We start from the raw sequence: 24,761 nt of genomic DNA, 5'->3' as shown, positions 1-24,761 counted from the left end.
CTTACAAAACTTGTCTGTCTGTGATCTTTAGTGACATTAAGTAAGTGCATTACCTAAATCACTTTCTTCCGTAACTGACACTTGAAATAAATAAAACATCCAGGAAATATTTGTTGTTATGCCTGAGTGTGAGCAGACAGTGTCCCTGTGGGGTTGAGGACCAACACCTGCCTCTGAATCCCTCTCAGCTCTTCTTTGCCTTCCAAGATACACAGGGGTCCAACTTGAGGCAACACCCAGTGTAAGCTTGGATATATCACAAGGAGAAACACATTCTTTAAAAATGGATCAGCATGAGATGAGGGATTGAGTTGGGCAACATATTTCAAATAGTTAGACAGTGATGGGAAAAGTAAGAAAACAGCTTTTTATTTCTATATCCAGTCTGAACTTCCCATGTTACAACTTGTCTCTTCCTTCTCCCAGTGTGCACTGCTGTGAAGAGACTTGGCCCCATCCTCATTGTCTTCCTACAGGCTCTTCCCTGGAGCGGACCATCCCTGTCCCTCAGCCCCCATTCCTGGGGCAAGAGCTCTAGCCCTCTCCACCTTGGGGCTTCTCCCAGATAGCCTGAATCTTTACATTCAAAAAATAGTATGTAATAATTAGGAAAAAAGCTTGATCTGCATTTCTTGTTTTATATTCACATAGAGAGGTAGTTCCATGTGGTCCTCATTGAAAATTGGGGACTATATTTTAAATCCCAGTATGCAGATATCTATATACAAACCACAAAGGGATAGAAGCATCCTGTCAATATTTTAAAATGTACTTCTGTAATGCTTCTTCCCATTACTGCTTGGCTGTCTTGAAAGCATGAAGCTGCCATGGTACCTAACATTATTAAAAAAAAAAATCTACTTTTGCAGACAAATCCTATCAAAATTCAGAAACTTATTTTATCTTACATGACCCAATTCACGAAGTTGGTTCTGGGTCTCATGAAGACCATATGGAGGAGAAGGAGGTAAAGAAGTGAGGATGGGAGAGGCAGTCTTTCTGTCCAAAAGTTTCTGTCAGAGAGGTGAGCTTCTCATTCATTCTCTTAGTACACAATTTCAAGGGTGTCCAAGTCTCCTGGCAGCTTCTTCTCATATAATATTTAACAAGTCATTAGGATTTGGAATGAACAGCCTGCTGGGTTGGCAAATTACTTTAATAAGTTAAATTACTAACTTTAGTTAATTAATTTGCTTTCACAAAAGGAAACATCTTAATATAATTTGCTGATCTTGATTACATCACATTAAATAAATGAAGTAAACAAAATCATACATGCTTATACAAACATCAGCTTTGAAAGACACATTGCAAAATTTCCTGCAGCCCTGGAGCCAAGGATTCAAGCTTGCCATCAGGAAAGCTGTCAGATCGCGAGTGTGCTCAAAAGCCAGCTAAGGTTGCTGACCTACTTTTCTGGTCTCTTTTGGAAGCAAGTGGCAAATCCTCCTCTAAACTCTCCAGACATCAAATATTTAGCAGTGGTTACACACTGACAACTTTTATTTCAGGTTCACCTGGGCATATATACAGTAATTTCACGAATACAAGCCGTAGCAATTTGACAAAAATTTTGGTGGAAACCCGGAAGTGCAGCTAATACTCAGGGGCGGCTAATACGTGAATAATTTTCTGACATTTACAACCCCCAGACATGCCAGCCAGGGCGCCGAGCCAAGCACCTGCCAGTAAAAGCCGGCATTTCGCGATTGTTACAAAGTGTTACTCGTTGCCCTGGCTCCCTGCAGGCAGCACGGGAGGCGGGGAGAGAGGAGGAGAGCTCTCTCCTTCCCTCCTCTCCCGCAGTCCGGAGGAGAGACGGGGAGACCCCGTGCCGCCATTGCCACGGCTCGGGGAAGCCGCGGGGCCCTGCACCGCCATTGCCACGACTCTGGGGAGAGTGGGGGGAGGACTGCGCCGCCATTGCCGCGGCTCAGGGAGCCGACGGGGACCCTGCGCCACCATTGCTGCGGCTCAGGGAGGAGGGGGGGGGCTCTGCCCCCGCCCTCCGCCGCCGTGGAGGGAGCAGGGGGTGCTCCGTGCCCGGCCGGCACCGCGGCGTGAGCGGGGCGCACTCTCCATGCCCGGCCAGTGCCGCGGCGGGAGTGGGGCCGGGGTCAGGGCGAGCGAACCCAGAGGCGGCAGCCAGCCCCGAGTGGCACCACGGAGCTGGGCCACCTGGCCCTGTCAGCAGCCCCTAGCGGGCTGAGTCTGCGCAGCCTGAGTTGAGCCAGTAAACCCCCCGCCATGCCGCGGTTCTGTTAGTATTTGGCAACTTTGTTGCACGCGGATCCTCGCTGCGAATGACAGAGAGGCTTATATTCAGGTGTGGCTTATTTATGGACAAAGAACGAAATATTTGCCAACACCCAGAGATGCGGCTTATACTCAGTGCTGCTTGTATTCGTGAATTTACTGTATATACGTACACAGCAGCTCCCAGGTTTCTCCGAGTAAAATTTGAGCAAATTAGCATTTATTCTAGATTTAGGTGAACACTTCAGCTCACATGTTGACCTTGACTGAAGAAATTAATGGTTCCTTTATAAAACAGTGCAATAAAGAAGGGCATAGGGGTTGCTTGGTTGCCTTTTCCTTGGTATGGATGGGAGCAAGCTCCAGTCTAGTCCAGCCAAGGCAACAGACATTTCTAAGACAATCTCTGGGCATACTCAGCTGGTGGGTATTTGCTCAATTGCTCTAAGATTTTTGGAGGTCAGGTATGATAGTGTAAATTGACCTATCTTGATACAAATTTTATGTATCTTACTTCCTCCTCTGCTATTTCTGGCACTAGAACAGTAGTCTCTCTACAAAGTGAAACACAGTATACAGCCTTGTACTCCATGTACAATATCATATACAAGGGGTTAGGTAAGTTCACTCTGCATCTATATGTGCACTGCATGGTGTAATCTAAGGTAAATATGTGTTATGCCCAACATACTGTAAATTTGAAACAAACCTACAAGCCCCATGTCTTGAAAGGGGTTACTTTGGGCACTGCCTGAAGTATCACAAGTGGGTTTCTATAGTCAAAGCAGGAATATCATCTCTCCGTGAATTAGAGTTAGCATGAGGACCCAGACATCACTTTTTGACACAACAGCCAGGATCCAAAAACCAGCAGTAAGCCCAGATCAAACTGTGGTGCTTGAATGGAGAACAGTTTCCTCCTGACAGCACACTTGCATAATGCTATTAAGAATTCTTAATCTGTCATTATGAAAGGAATTATTGAATTTACAGTCTGTTAATGCCATATCCACTAGTCCCATGTTTGATCATTCTGCAGCCTTTTTGAAGAAAGCTTTTTACTTCTCTGATGGTTCCAGGGTTTACAGCACAGCATAATTTGCATTGAATGTCATGCTTATGTAATTCAAAGGGTTATTTTGTTGGCGTAGGAGAAGACCTCTCGGAAGAGAAGTAACCAAAAATGAGTCTGTTCATACAGACTTCAGCCCATGTGAATATTCTGCTACCATCTTTCTCCAAAAACTGCTGTTTTCTTTATTTTTTTCCTTTGCACTGCTGAAGATGCAACTAACATGGGAAATACAAAAGTAATAAATCAGCATTAAATAACTTACAGCTTTACTTGATAAAGTATCCTTCTTAGTTGTGAGGGAAAGTGAATTGTTTTATGATCATTTATGTTCAAAATGCTTCCTTCCATAAATATCGCAGAGGAAAAAAATCAATAAAGGCTTAAATACTGCCCCAAGGAGAGGGGATTGTTCACAATATTGGCTCTGACAACTCTATGTGAATTATCATAATCTTCATGCAGAGCTGTTGTGTGCTTAAAACTACCAGTGGAGGTATTGAGGAGGAGGGGGTACATCTCTGGGTGGACATCTCTGTGCTCACTGGTGATAAACCCCTCTGCTTGCACTCTTCGCAGCGGTTGAGGAGTGGCGCAAGATGGGAGGTGAGCCCTGGCAGCTGATCGAACCAGTCGATGGCTTCCACCCCAGCCAGGTAAAAACCCAGCCCCAGAAAATGGGTAGGAGCGGGTGGGATGTGGAAACCATGTGGGATGTGGGAGAATTTGAGATTCTGGTACCTATTGCTGCCCCAGGCATCCAGTTGGCATGTCACAGGGATGCAGGTCTAGGGAACGTCTATTTTAAAGGAGAGAGAGTCATAGAATCATTTAGGTTGGAAAGACGTAAAAGATCATGGAGGTCAACCATTAACCTAACACTGCCAGGTTCATTAGTAAACCCTGTCCCAAAGCAACACATGTTAAATACTTCCAGGGATAGTAATGCACCCACTTCCCTTGGCAGCCTGTTCCAATGCTTGGCAACCTTTTCCCTGAAATTTTTTTTTCCTAATATCGAATCTAATCCCTCTCCAGTGCAGTTTGAGATAATCTCCTTATGTCCTATTAATTGTTTCATGGGAGAAGAAACCAACCCCCACTTCATCACAACCTCTTTTTAGGTGTAGAGAGCACTAAGATCTCCCCTCAGCCTCCTTTCCTCTGGGCTAAAAAATTTCTGTTCCCTCAGCTGCTCCTGTATAAGTCTTGCACTCCAAACCCTTCCCCAGTTCTGTTGCTTTTATCTGTACAAGCTCCAGCACCTCAATTTCTTTATTGTTGAGAAGGGCACAAAACTGACCACTGGATTTGAGGTGCACCCTCATGAATACTGAGTACAGGAAGACAATCACTGTCTTCGCCTTGCTGGCCACATCATTGCTGATACAAGCCAGGGTGCCTTCTTTGGCCAACCTAAATGACAGCTGTAGCCACAGAACCGGTATCTCCACTTCTGATGGCCGCACTCTGCTCTGACTTCTGCAAGGAGTCTTCTGCCTCTTTCCCTCACTGATCCAGTATTGTGTCTTAGTGCACAAAAACTGATCCTTAGGCCACTTAGGGTGGCCAGCTGCCTGCTCAAACACCTGTGGGATTTTTGCAGGATCAGGACATAAAGGCAGCACTGCAGAAACCAGACAGGCCCCTTCCAGCCCTGCCCCTGCCCTGCAGCCTCTGAGGCTACAGGTTTGTCTGTCACAGTCTGGAACAAAGATTCTTTTTGAAGTTATACATTTAAATTGCGTATGCTCATCAGCTACATATTATTATATTTTCATTTGCTTGCTTGGCCTTCTAGGACAAGTTGCAGGAGAAGGTTTACAGCTGATTTATCACAGAAATAAACAAAAGGGAAGGAGAAGCAACTGCTCCATTGTAAATCCTTGCTTGGGTTTAATAAACTAGAGTGAGGTTACCTGGTGCCCACCATGGTCACTTCAAATTAGTTTTTTTTCCAACCCTGTAAAACACATGGAGAGATGTTCTGCAGTCAGCTGCAAACAAAGCCAGTTGGTTTTCTACACACTATCTGAAGGTTTTCCAACACATGTGCAGCAGTCAATCTCCTTTGCAAACAAACCCCACCACATTGCCCAGCCACTAGCAGTGCTACTTGATAGCTCCTCCTGCTCGAAATCATGAGGGGATTTTATGGGCCAGTTTTATGTTGTGAGATAATGCCCTGCATGTGTTGACTCTGACAACCCCACCTCCATATGAGCAATGTGATGCTGCTTTCCATGCTGAGAAAGAGCAGTCAGTGGAGAAGCAATTCTGCGGGAGTGAGTTGCAAGCACTGATGGATTCCAGCATTTCAGCACCTTCTCCATTGACAGTTCTGTCAGTTAAGCTAGAGGACACCTGCAGGGGGAAGTCCAAAGGCAAAACAGGTGCTTTAGGGGCTATCTTAGGCACTCAAGGCCATGCAGTGCCTTGTTAGCCCTGCCAAATTACAAGATTCTCCTGCTTGAAGATTAACTCCTACACAGAAGAAATTTCTGCCTTTGTACCACACAAGTACCAGGAGACACCTGCATGAAAGTATCAACTCACAACCTGGGGATATGGAGAAAGTGTGCCTCGATTTTTTGCTGCAGATCTTTTGCAAGGAAGCAATTAGTGAAAACCTGGCAAATGAAATGAGAGTGAAAACAGTGATGAAACAAACTCCATTCCCAACCCTACTATCTAGGGAAACTGCAGTATAAAGTCTGGAGTGTAATGGAAACTTTTGCATTATTTTCTTTGCATTATTTTCCTCTCTTTCCCTGGCCTGAGGTTAGCCTGAGGTTTCTTATAACCCCCAGCACCAGGCCACAGTGGGAGCCAGGCTCGTCATATCATAGCTTTTCATCCAGCCTTCTGCCCATATCCTTCATCTCACCAGCAGCTGCAAGGTAGCACAGAGTTGAAGGTAGTACAGTTGAAGGCAGCAAATATTCATCTTAACAGGATCCTTCCTAATCCTAAGAAAATTACAAGAGGACATTGAAGGGCAGCTGCAAACCTGCTTGCAGCCCCCAGAGTGCTGAGCTAGAGAATGCAGTCAAGCACTGCCATATTTCACTCCCTCTGGACCTTGCATCCTGCAGTAGTTCTGATATCTCCCTCCTGATGTTAGGATGACATTAATGCTTTATAGGTACATTTTCCCTTACAGTCAAGGTTCCAGCTGTGAGATACGCCTCACTTCAAGTGAGTTATTGTCCTCCTAGGATTTATTAATTAGCCTTATCCAAACATCCACCATTGTAAATCCATTTTTCTTTTCCTGCTGGCGTAGAGAAGTCTGTTATCAATATAACACTATTTGGACTGAGATGTAGCACTCTGCCCCAAAACAGTGACTCTCTTAATAAACAAAAGAAGTCTGAGCAGAGACTGCTATTTTTGAGTATTCTTAGGAAGATGATAAACAATTCACTCACTCCTCATACAAGTTTTATTTAAAGTTTTATTTTCTCCTGACATGAATGCCTCTGGCCAGGTATGGTTTCTGTAACATATAGAGCTGTCTAGCAGGAGAGGATTGATTCCATGCAGCTTGTCAAGCGAACAGAGGCTCTTACTTCCATCCCTGCAGCTATTCCCCACACCTCACATGCAGCTTGATAAATAAAATGGATAAAATACCTAGCCAGGGCATTTCTGATGAATTTTCCCTCTATGGCTCTCAAAGCACCTGACAAATATTTCCAAATTTTTTGACTGAGAAGCACTCCAAGGAATCTATAAACACCTTACCTCTTGCCTTCATTGCAAAGAAATTTTGAAGTTTGGTTTGGCACTCTCTGTGCCCCTTTCAACACAAGGTTGAGCTGGCAAGTGTTATCACTAGGTGATCCCTAATCACTGTGGTATAGCAACGGCCAGAAACAACCGACTGTTGTCAGCCCCTGAATTTCACCTGCTGTCTATCCACTGTGTCTTTAATTAAAAGAAAAAAAAAAAAAAAAAGTAGCCTGTTAGTATAAACATGGCAGAAGCAGGTGTCAGCATGCATATTTAGGAGTCCAGAGGTCCAGACATTCTGGAGGGATGTGGGAGGGAATTGAGCCTTTCTAACTAAAGCTTGCATACCTTGCAAGGACAAGGAAAAGAAGAAAAAAGGCTGCACTTGTCCTGTCCCATCAGAACTAGTGCAGTTTTTAATGTATTAGAGAAAGGCTACGTTAGACACTCACGCAGGAAAAACTAGCCCACTCCAGGTAAAATTTTATGTGAAAAAATCATGAAAGATGGGAAAAACACTAAGTTCTGATTTGTTGAGCTGGACCTAGAACCACATTCCCTTCCTATAAATTTCTTGTGGGAAAAGGGTTCTTCTACATATTTTAAGTTGCAAAACAGGAGGGAGCAAACAAAACACTCATAATTGGCATAACTGCATTCCAGTAAAGTTTCAAAGCTAAGATTTGTCTCCATAAAGTTTTTTTCAAAATACACAGTTCAGGATGGAGGTGGAGGAAATTCACGCTATTTAACACCTAAAAGCAAAGTGATTCATTCAGTCCTCCCAAGTTCCCTCTAGAGCTGTTTCTGAGACCATTCCCCAAAATCCAGCTTGGTTGTCCTTGGAAAAATCTGACATTTTCTTCCCAGTGATTATAGAGGGAGCCCAGGGATTTTTTTTCAGCATCTCCTCCTTACTACAAAATTTCACTGCAAATCTGTGAATGCCAGATGGCTTCAAGGACACTGCTTCCCTCTAGAATAGTTGATTGCTTTGTTTGGATGACAGGGCCATGCATTTCAACAGGATCCTGCATAAACCGCTTCATTTCTTGCTTTTATGATGTTTCCAGGGAGAATGCAAAAGCCCTGAGCATCACAAACTGGAACCTGAGATGCTTGGAAGATTCTTAATGTTTATGTACAGGCAGAAAAGCACAGCTTGAGCATGATTAGATTTTTTCTTTTTCTTCTTTAAGACATAGCAAAGCACATTCCAGCCAGAAATAAAGAGAAAAAGCTGAAGTGACACATATCAGATGAGTTGAGTATTTACACTTTGCTGAGAATCATGCCTATCACCTGTTTGGTGCAGAAGGGGAAAACAGATAGACAGAAGCTGCTGAAAAATCACAGCTGCCTCCCAGTTGCAATCACCCAAAGCTCTGTGAGGAATGGGTAATACTTCCTTTTAAAAACTTGCTAGGGGTTGTCATCTTCACAACAAAAGAAATAATTGCAAAGCTTATAAAAATTATACCATGTCTCAAAGTACAAGAACTTTGAAATTTAAAAAAGACATGCAAGAAAGCAATTCCAGAGTCACAAACCCTTCTCTGTGCTAAACTACTCATCCAGAATTAACTATTGAAATCCATCGGGACGTCAAGAAATTATGTGTGCACAAAACCTAATTCGATTTAGGGCCGTCTAAGCACATATACCTTAAATTAAAGGCATATATCTTAAACTACTTCAACATTAGTCTGAACACTGTAAAACATACCTCCAGTGATACCTTTACAAACAGTGTACCATGCAAAATAGTAGGGTTTTTTAAACCACCCACCCAACCAATCAATTAACCAACCCCATCTATCCTGCTAAAAACACATGGAAGGCTTAGGGAGGTTTGTGAAGCAGGTTTAGAGCCTACCATGCCAGATTGGACCACTCTGACAGGGATGGGTCTCAGCCTCCTGGCTGCCATAGGATGTCCCAAAATAATGTTTGGTCACAATAGAAACTGCAACCAGGAAAAAACCCTCTAATGAAGAAATCTCCACTATCCCTCTTCCCTGCCCCAATTCTTTCATTAGTTTAACAAGACTTTGAGGGACCAGAATCTAAGAGCCTCCACCCCCCAATAGTTACTCTTTGTACATGAGCCCTTAAATAAAAGAAAGATTTTTGTCTTCCAGACATCATTAGAGCTTGTTTTAAAGCACAGGATTTAAAAAGTAGCATATAAAAATTCCCCACAGGCTCCAGTATCTTCCAGACTCCAAAACAACAGTACTGAAATAGTTTAATTTCATAAACCCACCTTGGCTCTTAAAAAAAAAAAAAAAAAGAGACTTTTTTTAGCCTTATTTAAACCTCGTAATTGTAATCAATATCAGTGTGTTGAAATATTTGGGCTGAAAATAAAGTTCCTATATAGGTCAAATATTATTGCAGGTCAGGAGTATAATAAAAATGCCTTAGAAAGGTGTACAAACCTGGATAAGGGAAACTCAGGCTTTTTTCTCTGTCCCTTTCTGCTACCACTGATGTTTTTTGCCTTGGCAATATAGCAGATAAAATTTCTCTTTGGTACATAACTTCTAGGGTAAAACCCTTCACGAAAGCTGGAGGGAGACTGATGTTGAGGAGAAAAATTATTCTACCATTTCTGCAGGTCTCATGGGAAAAAACTCTGAAGACAACCTAGTAGCAGGTGCAAACTCAGAGAATCAGACACAGTTAGTTATGGAATGAGAAATAATTGGGCCTCTTTGCTCAACACCTGTGGTTTCCTCCCAGGAGAGCACAGAGAACATTTATTAGAAGTACCAAAGGCATTTGGGAGCATGAATTACTTTGGACTTGCAAGAGTTTTATGCATTACACCCAGGCAGTTCCTTTTGACACACTTTCAAAATATCACAGGAGTAAAAAAAAAATAAGCAAGAAGCTGGAGTGGGGTATTTCCTTTGATTAGAGGTACAGTCCTCCACATGATTATACTGGGCAGTCTGCCTTATGGTGGGGTTTTTTAAACTCTGGCATAAATGACTGTATCACAGAGGCACAAGAAATTGATAGCATTTGTGATTTGCAGATTGCTGCAGCCCTTGGAACAAGTATTACCTGGCAGAGGGCGCTACATGAGTGGCCTCAAGTACTTGGCAAGGAGAATCCATTCAACGATCAGATTGAAGCCATATTCAAAGATCAAGGTGGACACTGACTTCCGAACTGCCAGAGCCCTCACGTGATTTATGGTGGTGATTCCATGAGTCAAGATGATTAAAGACAACACATAAAGAAGTGGGGAGGGAAAGTTATCAGACCAGTAGCAGTAGACATAATAAGAGCATTCTTTTCAGTTTGTATCTCACCTGCACAAGTAGGCTATGCTTTTTCTGCTATAAACATAAAATCAAAGGATAGCAGCCAGATAGACAGCTTGAAAATGTGTATTTCTTTTATCCATGCATAGAAAACTCCTACCCCCTAATTTTTTTTTTCTTCTGCAGAACATTCTATGCTAGTTGTAGCGTTTCAACAGTTAATCTGATCCCAGAATGAGAGGGGGGACCCCAAAAACTCATTATATTGCTATAAATTGTATGTACAGTAATTTCACGACTATAAGGCACACCTTAAAGCCTAAAATTTTGGTCTGAAGCCAGAAGTGCGCCTTATAATCCAGTGCGCCTTATATATGGACAATGTTTGGAAATTTAACAACCTGGAAGTGCAAGCAGCTAGCCGAGCCGCACAGGGTCGCGTGGCTCAGCGGGGTCGGGGTGGGGCTGCGTGGTTCAGCAGGGCTGGGGGGGGGTTGGGGTGGGGCCACGGGGCTTGGTGGGGCCGCAGTGGGGCGGTGCAGCTTGGCGGGGCCAGGGAGGGTGGGCAGCATAGCTCAGCGGGGCCAGAGGGGTGCCACGTAGCTTGGCTGGGGCGGGGCGGGGCCGGGCGGTTGGGCGGGGTGGGGTTGTGTGGTTCAGCAGGGCTGGGGGGGGGTGGGGGCGGGGCCACCGGGGCTCGGTGGGGCCAGGGAGGGTGGGCAGCACAGTTGGCAGGGCCAGAGGGGTGCCGTGCAGCTTGGCCGGGACGGGGCCATGTGGTTTAGCAGGGCTCACACGATTCAGTTTCTTATTGGTTACTTTGCTGTGCATGGATGCTTGCTGCAAAAAAATGGGTTTCTTATTGGTTACTTTGCTGTGCACGGATGCTCGCTGCAAAAAGAAGGTGCACCTTATTATCCGGTGTGCCTTATAGTCGTGAAATTACTGTAATTGCCTTGACTGCCAATACATTATTTAGATGCTTTTTGCTTATTAAAATGTACCATGAATAACAAGGCATTACAGTTTTGATGTTCCTGGGAGCATCAACACAGGCTGACTGCGCACAGGCTCTCTTCCACCATTAATATGATATTAATAAACACTTAATGAATTTAAAGCAGGTTGCTTTTTCTGCTTCCTAAAAAATATTATATGCTCAGTCCTATATCTTTAACGGGTGTGGCTGGGGAATCACAAAAAATACTGGGCAGCCCTTCCTTCATAGGCAGACTTGATGATGGAGAATTACTGTCTTTTTTCACCAGTTTATCCAATGCTCTTAGCAAAACAAAGAAATGTTTAAAAATTGGAGAGAGCTCTACCCTACCCGTAATCCTACTGATGATAGAGAGATCAGAGAGGATAAAACGGCATAAATTATGGGTGGAAATGACCCGGTAAAGTGCAAGCATTAACATGACATGACTAAAGCCCACCCCTACAGCCCAATGCTCAGGATAGAATTACTCTGCTCCTTGGCACAAGGTGTGTCACATGTGACGCAGCTCTTGGGCTGTGGTCCAAACCCAAGGATGTGCCTGGCTCTAGGACATGCACCCACTCAGCATTTTGAACAGGCAAGGGATGATTTGGCTAATACTATTTTGATTGAAGCATGTATTATTGCTTTCTTAAATCCTGATCCTTTTTATAGACTACAGTCAATGCTGGGTCTTTTATTAAGATATTAAGATAGAAATTAACATAGCAGTCATCTCAAAGGAATTTCTAACACTTAAGTAAATATTCAAGTCACCTACTCTAGGAAACCAGAAGGGAATACATTCCTTAATTGAATGATACTTGTTAATAAGGCCTCAATTCTTTCAAAGCATTTAGACGTTCCCAAATATCAATTTCCCAAGGACTAGTTTCAACTGCAGAGGCATACCTTAGGAAGACAATAGCATCAGAAGGAAATCTTCCTGCTTCCTGTAGAAATTCTCTTCAAGCAACATAACATCCCATGTACCCTGGCCAGAGAAGCACCAGGGAAAAGCACCTTCTATTTTTGTATTACCTGTTCAGGACTCTTATCTTTCATTAAATACAACATCAGGACAGAAACAAGTGCATCCACTCATTTTTACTACAGCCCAAGTATAGCACAGGCAATAACTACAGAATATCAGGTTATTTTCCCTATTTCAACACACAGAAGTGTAGCAATTAAAAGCGGGAAGGGAGGTGTTGGGGAGGATGAAACAGGAAAACCTTATAAATATAATTGCCTGGCAAAAGATTTTGAGGATATAAAACTATAAGCGAGATTGAAATGAAAGCCATCTTTGAGATACCAAACCTTCGTTACTAAATAACTAGAAAACAATAGTATGGCCAGCTGAAAGTAATCCCCTCTTGACTGAACAATTCCCTCTGCTTGCAGAGAGGTCCAAAGGTCAGAGAGGACCCTACTAGCTTGGCAGAAGGGGTCCAAAGAGTAGTTTTTAGGGTTTAAAGTGTAACACAGTGTGGTAATGATTCTTATAGGCTGTATGTAAATGCTATAGGATTGTATCTCTATTAGATTGGTTAGTGAAAATTAGAATATTCAACACAGAAGAAGAGTTATTGTATTGTACAGGAACCTCACTCTCTTACCACCCTTACTTCTTTCTCTTACTCCTTGCTCCCTTACTGCCCTGTTCTGAGCTGCAGGTGGCAGCTCCAAGCAGGGCCCTTTCACCCACACCCTTTGCAATAAAGCACAATTTCCAAGATCTGGCTTTAGAGATCTCTCCATCTGTCCCAACCGTCCTGCCCACTGTCACTCCTACAGGGAATCATGTTTGGAAGCCTCATTTTCAAGGCAATTTCTTTACAAATTATTGTATCTCGTTTGAGTTAGAGATTTAATAACACCTATTAGGAGTTTTACAAAGTAGTGAAACTGAAATTTCCTCAGCAAAAATAAGCTTAACTGCCCAGAGCAAAGCATTTTTCTCTTGTGAACTCCTTGAGTTTCTGCACAATGTGGAAAAAAGGTTTCCTATAAAATTAGAACATATATTCAAAGACAACCTGAAACCTCCATAGCAGAGTCCCAAAGCAAAGCCCTCTCAAAGGTTTGCAGAGTACCATTGCTCTGTGCTGGATACAGGGTGTCTGAGGGACACCAAGCAATGTGCTCGCCCCTGGCTGAAGGCACACTACCCAAAGCACATGCCCTTATGCTTCAAGGTGAGCTCTGCACCTCCAAACCAGGCTGCATGCACAAACATGATACGTAACTAATGCAGTAACTACCTATCTGTTAAGAAAGATGAATTTTGGAACTATTAAGCAATCAGCTTTTACAACCGCTCTTTCTAGTCTTTCAAAAGCAAAAAACAGCTGAAGATCTGCCATCACAGCCATCACTTATCCATACTATTCTAAAAATACATGTGCTATATTTAAAAAAACACTGCTGAAAAAGCTTACTTATGCTAAAGCAGTGACAAACTATGAATTGTAGCCTATTCCATTAGGTTAACTGTCTCCTGGTGCTTAGATTGGTTGAAGGTGGAAAATGCATCGAGAAAAGAGAAAGAGGAAAAAACAAGTTTCTCTGGGAAAGCTAATTATAATTCCATGCAATTAAAAGTTTATTAGGAGTATGTAGTTATAGAAGGAATGGTCTGCCAAGATCTTCTTGGGGGAGAGTCAGGATATGTGAATAAATAACAGGCAGGATTGTGTCACTGGCTGGGTCCAGCACACTGCATGTGGGAAGGTTCTCTTGATTGTTAGGTAGTTTGCAAACTCTTTCACTGCAAAGCCTTAAAAGAGCAGAGGAATACGAGAGGGGAGAAGGCAGCACCCAGCAAGAAAGCATAAGCATAGGTTTCCTGCTAAGCTTGCATCCCATGCTTCTGCTGGTTGCAGGAGCCCATGTCCTCACCACTCAGAGCTTGTGCCCAGAAGCCACCACACAGGTCAGCTTTTCTAACTTAACAGTACCTGTTGCACCTTATACCTTTTCCGTTATGAGAACTTCTTGCACAATGAACAAACAGATTGGTTTCTACAAGGGATATTAGTCCAATCAACCTAAATAAAAATGCTCTCTTGAATATCAACCAGTTCTGTTCTTAATACCTTTCTGTGAACTTATTTAATAATTCAAAATTTAATGATTTTAACTCACTAGGGAGTTTAAGAAGACAGCCTACCCCACATCCACTGCTGAAATTTGCTCTTGCACTGTCCATGTTGTTATTCTGCTGCCATGTCTGTCACAAAAAAAAAAAAAAAACCCATCTCTCCTCTTCATATTTGATGAACTGCTGCACATGGACAACTGGCCACCCACTACAAAATTCAGGTAGCTATATCCAAGGCTTCATATTATCAAGTGGAATTCTGGGATACATGCACATAATAGAATCCTTCCTTAAACACTGTGTGAAGTCCAGCTTTTCTTCAGCCTACAAATTAGTATCTCAAAGGCATAGACAACATTATGAAAACAGCAGGAAGGGTTTTACTTTTTATTTTAAATGAATCAAATAAATCTCAAGATATATTTCAAAAATATTTAAAGACATTAGAAAAGAAAATGAGACCTAAAAGCAAGTACAAAAGGGGTAGGACCAAAACAGTATAAGGTAACAGAATTTAGTGTTTCGAGTGTGAATATCTAACAGCAATAGCCATCTTAAGTTTTCCACTACTGCATTCTTAGTGAAGTAATGAGCTAGTGTTTCAATACGCTCAGTGAAAAGCTGTGAAAACTGCAAGTTTTAACTGAGAAATGTTGCCATTTTCATTATGCATATGAAGTAATTTTTTGATTAGCATTTGTGGATATGTCTATGTAGGGGAGGAAGACCCATTCTTTCAGCCAGTGGAGTATTAGTTGGTATATAGCAGCTTTGTAAAGCCTTATTATTAAACAAAACAAATAAAAGGGCACTTTTAAAACCTATTAACCTGTTCCTGGTTCTCAAATGGAGAATTTTAGCTTGTAAAAACCACAAGTCCCAGGAAATATTGGCATATACAACCCTAAACCTAAATTTGATTTTTTTTTAATATATAATAGTCCTAAAAAAATATTCAAGACCCTCCATTTCTAGCAAAGTGCAATCAATATATGGCATATATAATTCCACACCTGCAAATCACAGTGTACATGCCACGCACTTATCCATACTAGTTTGTATGAGAAATGGCAATGGTATTAATCTCTTGTGCATGGTTTTGTTCTCACCACAAGGATGTTGTACAAGCAGAATTATTTATACTGCGTGTTGTAGAATAAAATTGACTAGTTACTTCTATGCCTGATTACAAAAAAGAACATTACAAAAGAATCCCAAAAAATGCTAAACATTAAATCTTGTGCTTCAGCAGCATCCTTGGTTCTTTCAGGGAGTTGAGCTATCAAGAAAGCTTGTCTTTCACTAGCTAGCACCTCCTTCCTGCCCTGAAATATGATCTCCTGTAATAATTTAGTTGCTTAAAAAAGAGAATGCACCTAGTTAGAAGACTTCCAAAAAAGGAGTTATTTATATATTTAGCACTTCAGAAACAGCTAATTGCTGCCTACCATACTCAAAATTATGAAATAAAAAGGTTTTTAAACTTTTAAGTGAAAAATACTGCATAACATAGTCCTGTATAATGTTAAATACTTTTTCAAACTTAAAGCATAAGTGACCCAGAACACTTCTACATTTTCATTTAAATTCTTTTCTTGAGTAGTTCCCTTCCTGAGTTTAAAGATTTCTAGTAGGTTTGTAGCAAGCATCAGGCTGCCACATGTGAAGGTCAATGAGGACTTGGTTGAGCTTTTGCATCCAAAGGTTACGCTCTTCTTTAGTATCAGCAGACAGCCAGTTCCTAGAAGGCAAGGAACCCCATGGATTACTCTCCACCTCCAATAAGTTACTGTTAACAAATGCCAAACTGAACAAGGGTTGGAGCCCAAATAGCAGGGTTAAAAATTAAGTCAAACATTCCACAATCCTGCTACCAAGATACCTGGCATTTCCACTTCTAGAAAGCAGTTAGGACTAAAATGAACAAAGCAGTTCTAGTGCCACCCAAAACCTTAGCATTTAAATGACCTTTGCATCATTATGACAAAGTTGTAAAACTCCAACGTTACTAAAACTATCACATGAGGTAAAATACCCTCCCACAATCTCCATGATTTTATGTACTCACTTTGTAACACAGAGTGTGTCTCTGCATTGGCTGACAAGAGTCTCACAGTCATCTTCTCTCTGAGGTCGGACAGTTATTAGTTCAAAAGTGTTGGGACGGGCACAGAACTCCCTGTTGGCAGGTTCTATCTGATGATTAGTGCAGTTAGCCAAATTTATCCGGCCCAAAGGATGCTGAAAGTGAAATCAGTTCATCAGTCAAGAACAATCAAGAGTAATTCTGAACAACATATGCTCTGACAACTTCCATGATATTTAAGTGAACACATCTTCCCTCAGTCAGTTACTCCATACAAAAAGGTGATATATGCACAGCTGTAAGAAATTTACTTAAAAAACATTCCATGATTTAAAGTAATCATGGCCTAATACTGATATTTCTGAGTGACATCTATCCCCGCACGATGGAACAGATATAGTAGGGGGAGCTGAGGGGGACACATTTACTAAGTTTAATATTTCTGTAGATCACCAAAATATATCTGACTTTCTCTCTAAAAAATAGTGAAACAAGTCTAGAAGATTTTCCAAAACAGAATCTGGAAAACAAACCAAAGCTTCTTCCTTGCAGACAAAAGCAAAACAGGAGCCACCTTCTTGTTTGGCTTAATTTTTTTATTTTTTTATTTTTTTTTACTATCTTGTCTTACAGTAGGCAGAGATTTTTCTCTCTCTCTTGGCAAGGAAAGAAAATACATTGATATATTTTGGCAATGTCAACTATCAGCATATGGTCTTCCTCTGTAAGCAGGGAAGAAACTAAACTCATGCATGTGGATTGGCAAAAAAGTCCCAAAAGAATCAGAGTTTGCCATGGAGTTTGGGAAAAAAAATGTTCTGCCACTAAAGAGGAAAGTGTTTAATGGTAAATAAGTTCAGTGAACAAGAAAAACCCTCTTGAAAGCAGTCTTTAAAAGAACCTGGATATATTTTAGTACACTGCAGGAAAACACTAAGGAGACAAAAAGTGACACTTCAGTGACAGATGAACCTCTGATTTGTCTCATTAGCCCAACAAGAACTTACAGTAATTTCATGAGTAAAAGCCGCACTTCTGGGTATCGGCAATTTTTCGTACTTTGTCCATGTATAAGCCACATCGGATTATAAGCCACACTTTCATTCACAGCAGGATGCTCGTGCAACAAAGTAACCAATTTGTAACAATCACACGATCATGGGTTTTACTGGCAGGTGCTCAATTCGCGAGCTCTGCTCCCCCTGCGCTGCCAGCGGGAGCCCCGGCTTTCCCCGATGCCGCGCTGCCGGCGGGAGCCCTGGCTTTCTCCCGCCGCGCAACAGAGTAACGAATTTGTAACAATTGTGCGATTGCGGGTTTTACTGGCAGGTGCTCAACTCGCGAGCCCGGCTTGGCCCGTGGTTCGCACTTCCGGGTTGGCAAATTTCAGAACTTTATCCATATATTGGATGCTCCAGAGTATAAGCTGCACTTCCGGGTTGGGAACAAAATTTTAGTCAAAATGGTGTGGCTTATACGTGTGAAATTGCTGTAGTTTTCTGTGAGAACCATTTAAAAAGCACCAGTTCCAGTACACTGCAGAGCTACAAGAAGACAAGGACTTCAAATAAGATTGTCTATAATTACAACTATGCTTCTGCAATATACCATATTAATTACCATATTAAGTGTTAGTCATCATTTTGTCCGAAACTTAAGGCAACTAGATAGCCTGTTTATTATGCTGTACAAGTCCAATCAATTTCAATTAAATAATTAGTAATTTAATGAGCACAATGGAAGGCCTTAACACTAAAGGTGAAATCAAATATGGATCTTCCATCACTTTTCCCCCTTTCCTACTAGACAGGGAAGTCAATTTCTAAGTTTGCCCTGATTTAGGTCAGCTTTATGAAGACAAGCCCTCTTTATTCCCCAAAGAAGCTTTAGGAGCTTGAATCCCATGCTTTACTAGTTTAAAGTCTAAACATTACTGTCCTTAAAAATGAACAGTTGCTTGTGTAGGGTACCACAGAACTTTAGACTTAAGCTTTACAAAACAGCATTACCTTTAGTTTCTCATCATCTGGGTATGTCCAATAGGAGATACAATTTCCAGACAGTACACACCACCGCCTATGCCATGCTCCAAATCCACTGACATCTTCAAACATAGTCTTAAAAACAAAAAATTAACAGGGTAACTTTGTACCTTGAGCTTGGTCTGTATTTGACTATTTTTCTACCAGAACGATTCTGTAAGTGCAACCCTTCATAGGACTAAATGAAAGAGAAGGGAAAAAAAGTTATACTGAGAGGTTTCTACTCTGACAATTTATTTTCCAGATTGCATAAAAAATTTGCTCACACGATGATTCTCAGGTTTGCAGCCTTTTGATAAAAGGCACCTATCATTGCTGTTTAAAATTACCAGATTTTCATGTTGATGGTGACAAGCATTCCCATTATTTTAAGGTAAAGGAGGGTTATTTATAGTATATGCAGTATGAATGGTTCACAAAACTTGTTCAAAAAACAATTATTATTAGATATTTGAGTAATTTTTTACTTACAAATCAGGATTTAAAAACATGCAGCTATTCAAGAGGCCTCACTCAATAGAGTCCAGTCAGTTCAAAGGAAATTAGAAATTGATTTTTGAATGTTTGTGTTGGCAGTTCTTTTATTGGATGCTGGATTTCAAGCCCCATTTCCTTATTACTGGAATGGAGAGCTTAGTATCTAACTTCTATTCCTGATATCTCTTGAACTTGTACAGAGCTTTTTTCCCAATTAATGTGTGTATTGTGATTCTCACTTTTCACAACTCAGATTATAATATTCAATGATGCAGGGAGTTTCCAAATCCTTACTCTGAACAAATTCAGTACATATATACATAATTCTTCAGGTTTTACATATTGTGTAGTAGAAGCAAATATTTCTCAAATTAGTACACAGAAACATGGGACAGTAAACACCACAAGGACATGAAGTGTTTGCATCTAATGAAACCTGCTCAACTTCAATTAAGGAAAGGGAGAAGAGACAGCAGTGTTTGGAAAGAGTCTAAAGAAATCGTAATTTCTGGAAACACCAAAATAACAGCAAATGTTAATGTTTCATTTCCATAGCACATTTACTGCCATCTTGTGGACATTTTAACAGTTCCAGCTCTTAGGCCCAAGTATCAGCTGCATTTTCTAGGTCCAGTTTTAGAAAGAATTGCACAAGATGTTTCTCAAAAAAATACTGTTGTTTCTTGGTCATTTCAAAAGGCTATAAACACAGTGGAAAAAACACAATCTTTTGTTTTTATAAGACACACAGAAAAAGAATCCTGTAAAATTTTCTGCTACAGAAATTAAAATCTCATCTAGTATCAGTTAACCTCCTCTTGCTAAAATCGGTGAAGTTCAAAATAAATAAACAGGTGTTTAGAGAGAGATACACTCTTAAAAGGTAACTTTATCTTAGACAATTGCAGAAGATAAACTAAGAAACATTTGTGGTCTAATTCAATTCATCATGAGATTAAAAAAAATAAAAATCAAGCCAGTTTTAAGCTTCAAACATAGGTGCGACATTAAAAAATTACTACATTTACATTTAATAGGACCTGCAACTTCCAAGGCAGGAATTTGAAGTGAATGAATTAAATACCTTACCAAGAATCCTTTCTCTTCCACCAAAGAGTCCACTTGGCATTTCAATTTCAGATATATATGACCTTCCAAAGGAGACAAAAAGGGAACCTGCAAAATGTAAACCGATCATTTAATTTTGACACCTCTCAGCTAAGTCTTACCAGTTCAAGCAAGCCAGTTGCACCAAGATGTTGGCACTGTCTTGTTCTTAGGACCTTCAGCTAGAAAGAAGCAGTCAGACTCAACAAGACCGTAATAATCACTTTTGGTTTCAAATTAATTTAGAAGCTTTCCAAGAATTATTTATTAGTTTGTTCATATATACACACATGCACTCTAGCTATAAAAACAGGCTCTTCAAGCATGGTTAGAAACAATAGAAAGCACCAGTCCACACCTTTGAAGCTTCTGCCTCAGTTGGACACCAAGTTGTTTGGAAAATAGTAAAGCGAGTTTAAACAGGAATGGTACTTTGATACCATAAGCATTTTTGGCAGAGACTGATGTAGTAGTGCCTTCTCAGATAAATCTCCGTAAAAAAGAAAATCTAGAAAGGGGAAAAATAATGAAAACAGTTCTCAACTGGTACTCAAGGTGTTAAAAACATGTTAAGCAATTCCTAACAGAAAAGGTTCCCAGTCCTATCTTTTGCCACTGAGAAAAAAAAAACCAAACACAACAGTAGCTTCATTACTGTACCAGAGGTCAGTTAAACAGTTATTCATTAGTCAAGAGTTTTGAGGAAGAGCATGCAACGAAGGTCTGCCTTTGAGCTTTCTCTAATCCCTCCACACATAATGCCTCATTACTTTGATTACTCCCATGACATCACATCCCTTTGTTTTCCTCCCTCAGAAGTAAACTGAGGTAAACTGTAATTCCACAAGCAAATGACATGCACAGCATTCAACACACCTTATTTTATTGCCAATCTAAATATGCAACACTGCTAAGAAAATACATTGACAAAAAATTAGAAGCATTTGTCTTTTGTATTAGTAGAAAAACCAGGAAGGTTTTTGCTGGAAGGTTGATGCTGCTAGTCAAACACAAGTAAAGGACTGTTTGACAGGGAATAGGCACAGGCATGCATATGCAGTAACAAAATTGCTTTCAGAACTATGGAATCAATGGCAATCAAATGGAACTAAATTTTGCTAGTAGTTAACATGAACAGTAGTAACCCTTAGTAGTTAAAAGTGCTTATCTGTGGGCCTCAGTGCCTGCAGAACACCAAAATCAGTGTTGTGGTTAGAAAAATCGATCACCTTCAAATTGCAGACTTGCTTCAGTTTCCTCCCAGACATAAGACACACACTAGCAGGTGATCAAGTCATTTTTATATGTTAGATCTATTCAACTAACACAGTAGATATAGTTTGCTCCTGTACTCAACAGGAATAGTATAACACAGAAAAATTCTACTATTAGGTAGGAGTCTGCATGACCACTTGAGAAACAAAAAACAATTCCATGTAACAAAAATTAAAAATCCAGGACTAATGCAACTTATCAGCAAAGACAAGTATAACCCTACATGCTACACCAGGGAATAGGAATATAACCCTAATAAAGCACTGCAAAACCCATTTCTGAATGAGGGCCTCAAGGATGTTTGGTCATTCCCCACTTCAAGTCTATGAGTTTTGCATCCCCTTTAAGTTTTACGTCATAAAAGAAGAATCTAATTCATGAAATTTAATAACTGTGAATATCTGTGACAGGCAAAGCAAAGAGATATTAAAAAATAACACAGTTTTACAGAGCCTGCAACACCAGTACTAAATACTAAAGCAAGTCTCAAAACACCCTCCTGCACACATAATGAGAAAACACTGTGTTCGAGTGTAATATATCTCTTTCAAAGGGTTAAAGGTGTCTGAAAGAAAGTACAGTAATTTCATTATTATAAGCCGCACCATTCTGACTAAAATTTTGGTCCCAACCTGGAAGTGCAACTTACACTCAGAAGAAGCTAATATATGAACAAAATTCGGAAATTTCCCAACCCGGAAGTGCAAGCCCACATCAGACCCGAGCTGAGCCAGAACCCGCCTGGCCCTGGGCAGCGGCAGCACTCCCCAGTCCCGAGCAGTGGGGCAGCAGCGGCGCTCCCTGGCCCCGGGGCAGTGGCCGGGCGGCAGCACCTCTGCCCGCAGGGTCCCCCCAAGCGGCTCCCGCCAGGCTCGCAGCCCCTGACACCAGCGGGGCCCCGGCTCCACGCTCCTGCCCTCTGCCACACAGCATCTGGGGCAGGGCACCAGCCCAGCCGGTAAGCAGCAGGGCCCGCCTGGTGCCAGGGCGGGCTGGCGCAGCGCTCAGGGGGGCTCTGTCGCTCGCCAGGAAACTTTCCCGCCTGTAGCAACAGGCCCCCAGCCTGCCTGGCCCCACTGCGCTCGCCCCCCTGGGCCGCACCCTCCCCTCAACTGGGCAAGAGCAGAGCCAGCAGGTTTAATAAAAGTGAGTGATTTTTCTCTGTATTTTTTTTAGTTTTTAGGCTGTGTTTAAAGGCTACCCCGATCCGTGAAAAATGTTTGCAAATTGGGCACCTGCCAGTAAAACCCGCGATCACGTGATTGTTACTAATTCGTTACTTTGTTGCACATGGGTCCTTGCTGCAAACAAAATTACAGTTTATAATCTTGTGCGGTTTATATATGGCCAAAGAACGAAAAGTTGCCGACACCTGGGAGCGCGGTTTATAATTAGGTGTGGCTTGCAATCGTGAAATTACTGTAGTTTGACAAATATCCAGCTAGATGAAAAACTAGATCTTTTGCATTCTGGTGTCGACATTCAGGTATTTGCCATAGGAACACAACTCACTCTCACAAAAGATTACTTGTAAAGGGTCTCAACACAAGAATTTGAAAAACTAGTTTCTTAGGAGAGTTTTGATTAAAAATAGGAGATGATAGGTACTAAAATTATCACTTGCTTAATTTTGAGAGAAAACATGAAAATTCATCTAAAACACTTTCTTCTGCAGGACTCAAATTATTAACTAGATAAAGATATTTTCATAGGTTAAAGACAAATTATTTCTGTTTAGGATATCAATTAACTTAATTTCTAAAGTCAAAAACATATAACCAAGCAAAATATTTTTGTGAACATTTGTGAACAAATAGGGATCTCTTTTTTGACATGTTAGTATTTTCAAAACTTTTTGGTTAAAAAAAAACCAAATGTCTTGATATGTCTTGTCAGAAGAAGGTTAAAATAAAAAGCAAGATTATTTAAGTCCCGAGAGATTTTAATTTTCTTCAGCAGCAAGTTGAGTTCAACCAACATTTAGGCTGCCAGACATTTTTTCTCTGCTTCTTTTATCAGCACAGCAGCTGATTCTAAGTTCTGTGTAGTTCATCAAGAAGCTGGCTCAAATCTCCTGACTAGAAATCATTAAGAAACACATCGACTTGTTCTGAAGCAAGAAACACCCTCCTCTAATGATCTAGGAAAACAAGAGAAACATGCTAGTTAAGGAAAAACCCTAGGCAACCTAAATAATTGAGTTCTAGCAGCATGCTTATTGTGAAAGACAAGGGGTAGAATTATGCAAATCTTAAAAGGTTCTAACATCTTGTGTTTAGTTAGTAAATCTTTATAAGCATTTTTTTCAGAAGAATAATTTAAAAAAAAGCCCCAAAAAGGCCAGACAAATTATCAACATTCACTGGGAAGGAGTTTACTATTTTAAATTTTAAACTAAAAGATCATAGCAACCTAGTCCTGGAACATATAGCCCAACAGTTCTTTCCCCCCGCCCTCCTTCAAAATTTGTCTAGGGAAAAAAGAAACATACTAAATGCAGTTAGTGTAAAGTTATGATCTAGAAGAAAAAGGATACAGTTATACATGAGTATATTTTGGTCCTTTATACCCTGAATTTTAACAGTACATAAGTAAAAAAAATGACACTCAAAAAAAAATACTGTGGCATTAGTTTGTTCCATATTAGAAATGCATGAAGCAAGTTAAAAAGCAGTTGTTTGGTATAGTCATAGGCCAAGTCAAAACCGAAATTTTACTGAGGTAGTTATTTAAAAAAAAAACCCCGAACAAGGCATGAATAAGAACTGCCCTTTTTGCCAGGTATCTGTAAGACTGCATCTCCAAAAAATTAACGAAGTGATAGTTTCCCTGGAATTCTTTTTCAACATTGTGCTTCTGCTATATTTCACTAGTCCACTCCAGTGTCTTGTCATACAATGTAAACCAATGAAGTCCAAGCTTAAACTGCTGAATACAATGCAAAAGCTGATCCCCATTAACTCCAAGAACAAGGGGTCTCCAATCAGGAAGCTATACACAAAGATTTCTACATAGTTTTGGTATAGTATTGTTCTATATAGCATAGTTCTGGTTAAGAGGAATATTTATGCTGAAGAACCAAAGCCACTACTTCTGAAATTCACATAGTAACAATAGTGAAATTTAACCTTTAAGTTCTGCCAGCTGTTTCAGTAAAGGAATCTACTTCTACCTATAAAAAGTAAATCTTCCAAAATGCAAGTTGGGATTATTGGAATATTTTGTTTTAAGGCTTATACACAAACACAGCTAGTTCTTGTTTTCTCATCTCTCATCAGAAGCTGTAATTGCAATAATACTAGCATCACAATAAGACTTGTTTAACCAAAAACAAAAAAAAGAAAATTA

General features: G+C 40.8%; 2 protein-coding genes across 5 annotated transcripts in view; one reads left to right on the top strand and one right to left on the bottom strand.

The window, feature by feature from the left end:
- LOC117006347 (acyloxyacyl hydrolase-like) overlaps positions 1-10,329 on the top strand; it is a 136,776-nt gene extending 126,447 nt beyond the window's left edge. For all 3 annotated transcript variants that reach the window (XM_033078737.2, XM_033078745.2, XM_033078753.1), the window contains 2 exons: positions 3,908-3,984; positions 10,107-10,329. In XM_033078737.2, the coding sequence (XP_032934628.1) occupies positions 3,908-3,984; positions 10,107-10,235 (206 nt within the window). In that variant the 3' untranslated portion in view covers positions 10,236-10,329. The remainder of the gene's footprint in view (positions 1-3,907; positions 3,985-10,106) is intronic.
- A 4,660-nt stretch (positions 10,330-14,989) lies between these two features.
- The window catches only part of ANLN (anillin actin binding protein), a 30,827-nt gene continuing 21,055 nt past the window's right edge, over positions 14,990-24,761 (bottom strand). Inside the window, exons 21-24 of one of the 2 annotated variants that reach the window (XM_033078720.2) lie at positions 20,121-20,207; positions 18,522-18,629; positions 16,495-16,667; positions 14,990-16,167 (exon numbers count right to left, since the gene is read on the bottom strand). In XM_033078720.2, coding sequence (XP_032934611.1) covers positions 16,044-16,167; positions 16,495-16,667; positions 18,522-18,629; positions 20,121-20,207 — 492 coding nt within the window. In that variant the 3' untranslated portion in view covers positions 14,990-16,043. Of the gene's footprint in view, positions 16,168-16,494; positions 16,668-18,521; positions 18,630-20,120; positions 20,208-20,496; positions 20,647-24,761 lie in introns of those variants that run through there. The other variant, XR_004419982.1, reaches the window with a different exon arrangement.

The sequence above is a fragment of the Catharus ustulatus genome, chromosome 1, assembly GCF_009819885.2.
Source record: "Catharus ustulatus isolate bCatUst1 chromosome 1, bCatUst1.pri.v2, whole genome shotgun sequence".
In the NCBI taxonomy this organism is placed as follows: Eukaryota; Metazoa; Chordata; class Aves; order Passeriformes; family Turdidae; genus Catharus; species Catharus ustulatus.
This window is presented reverse-complemented; position numbering and strand designations above follow the sequence as displayed.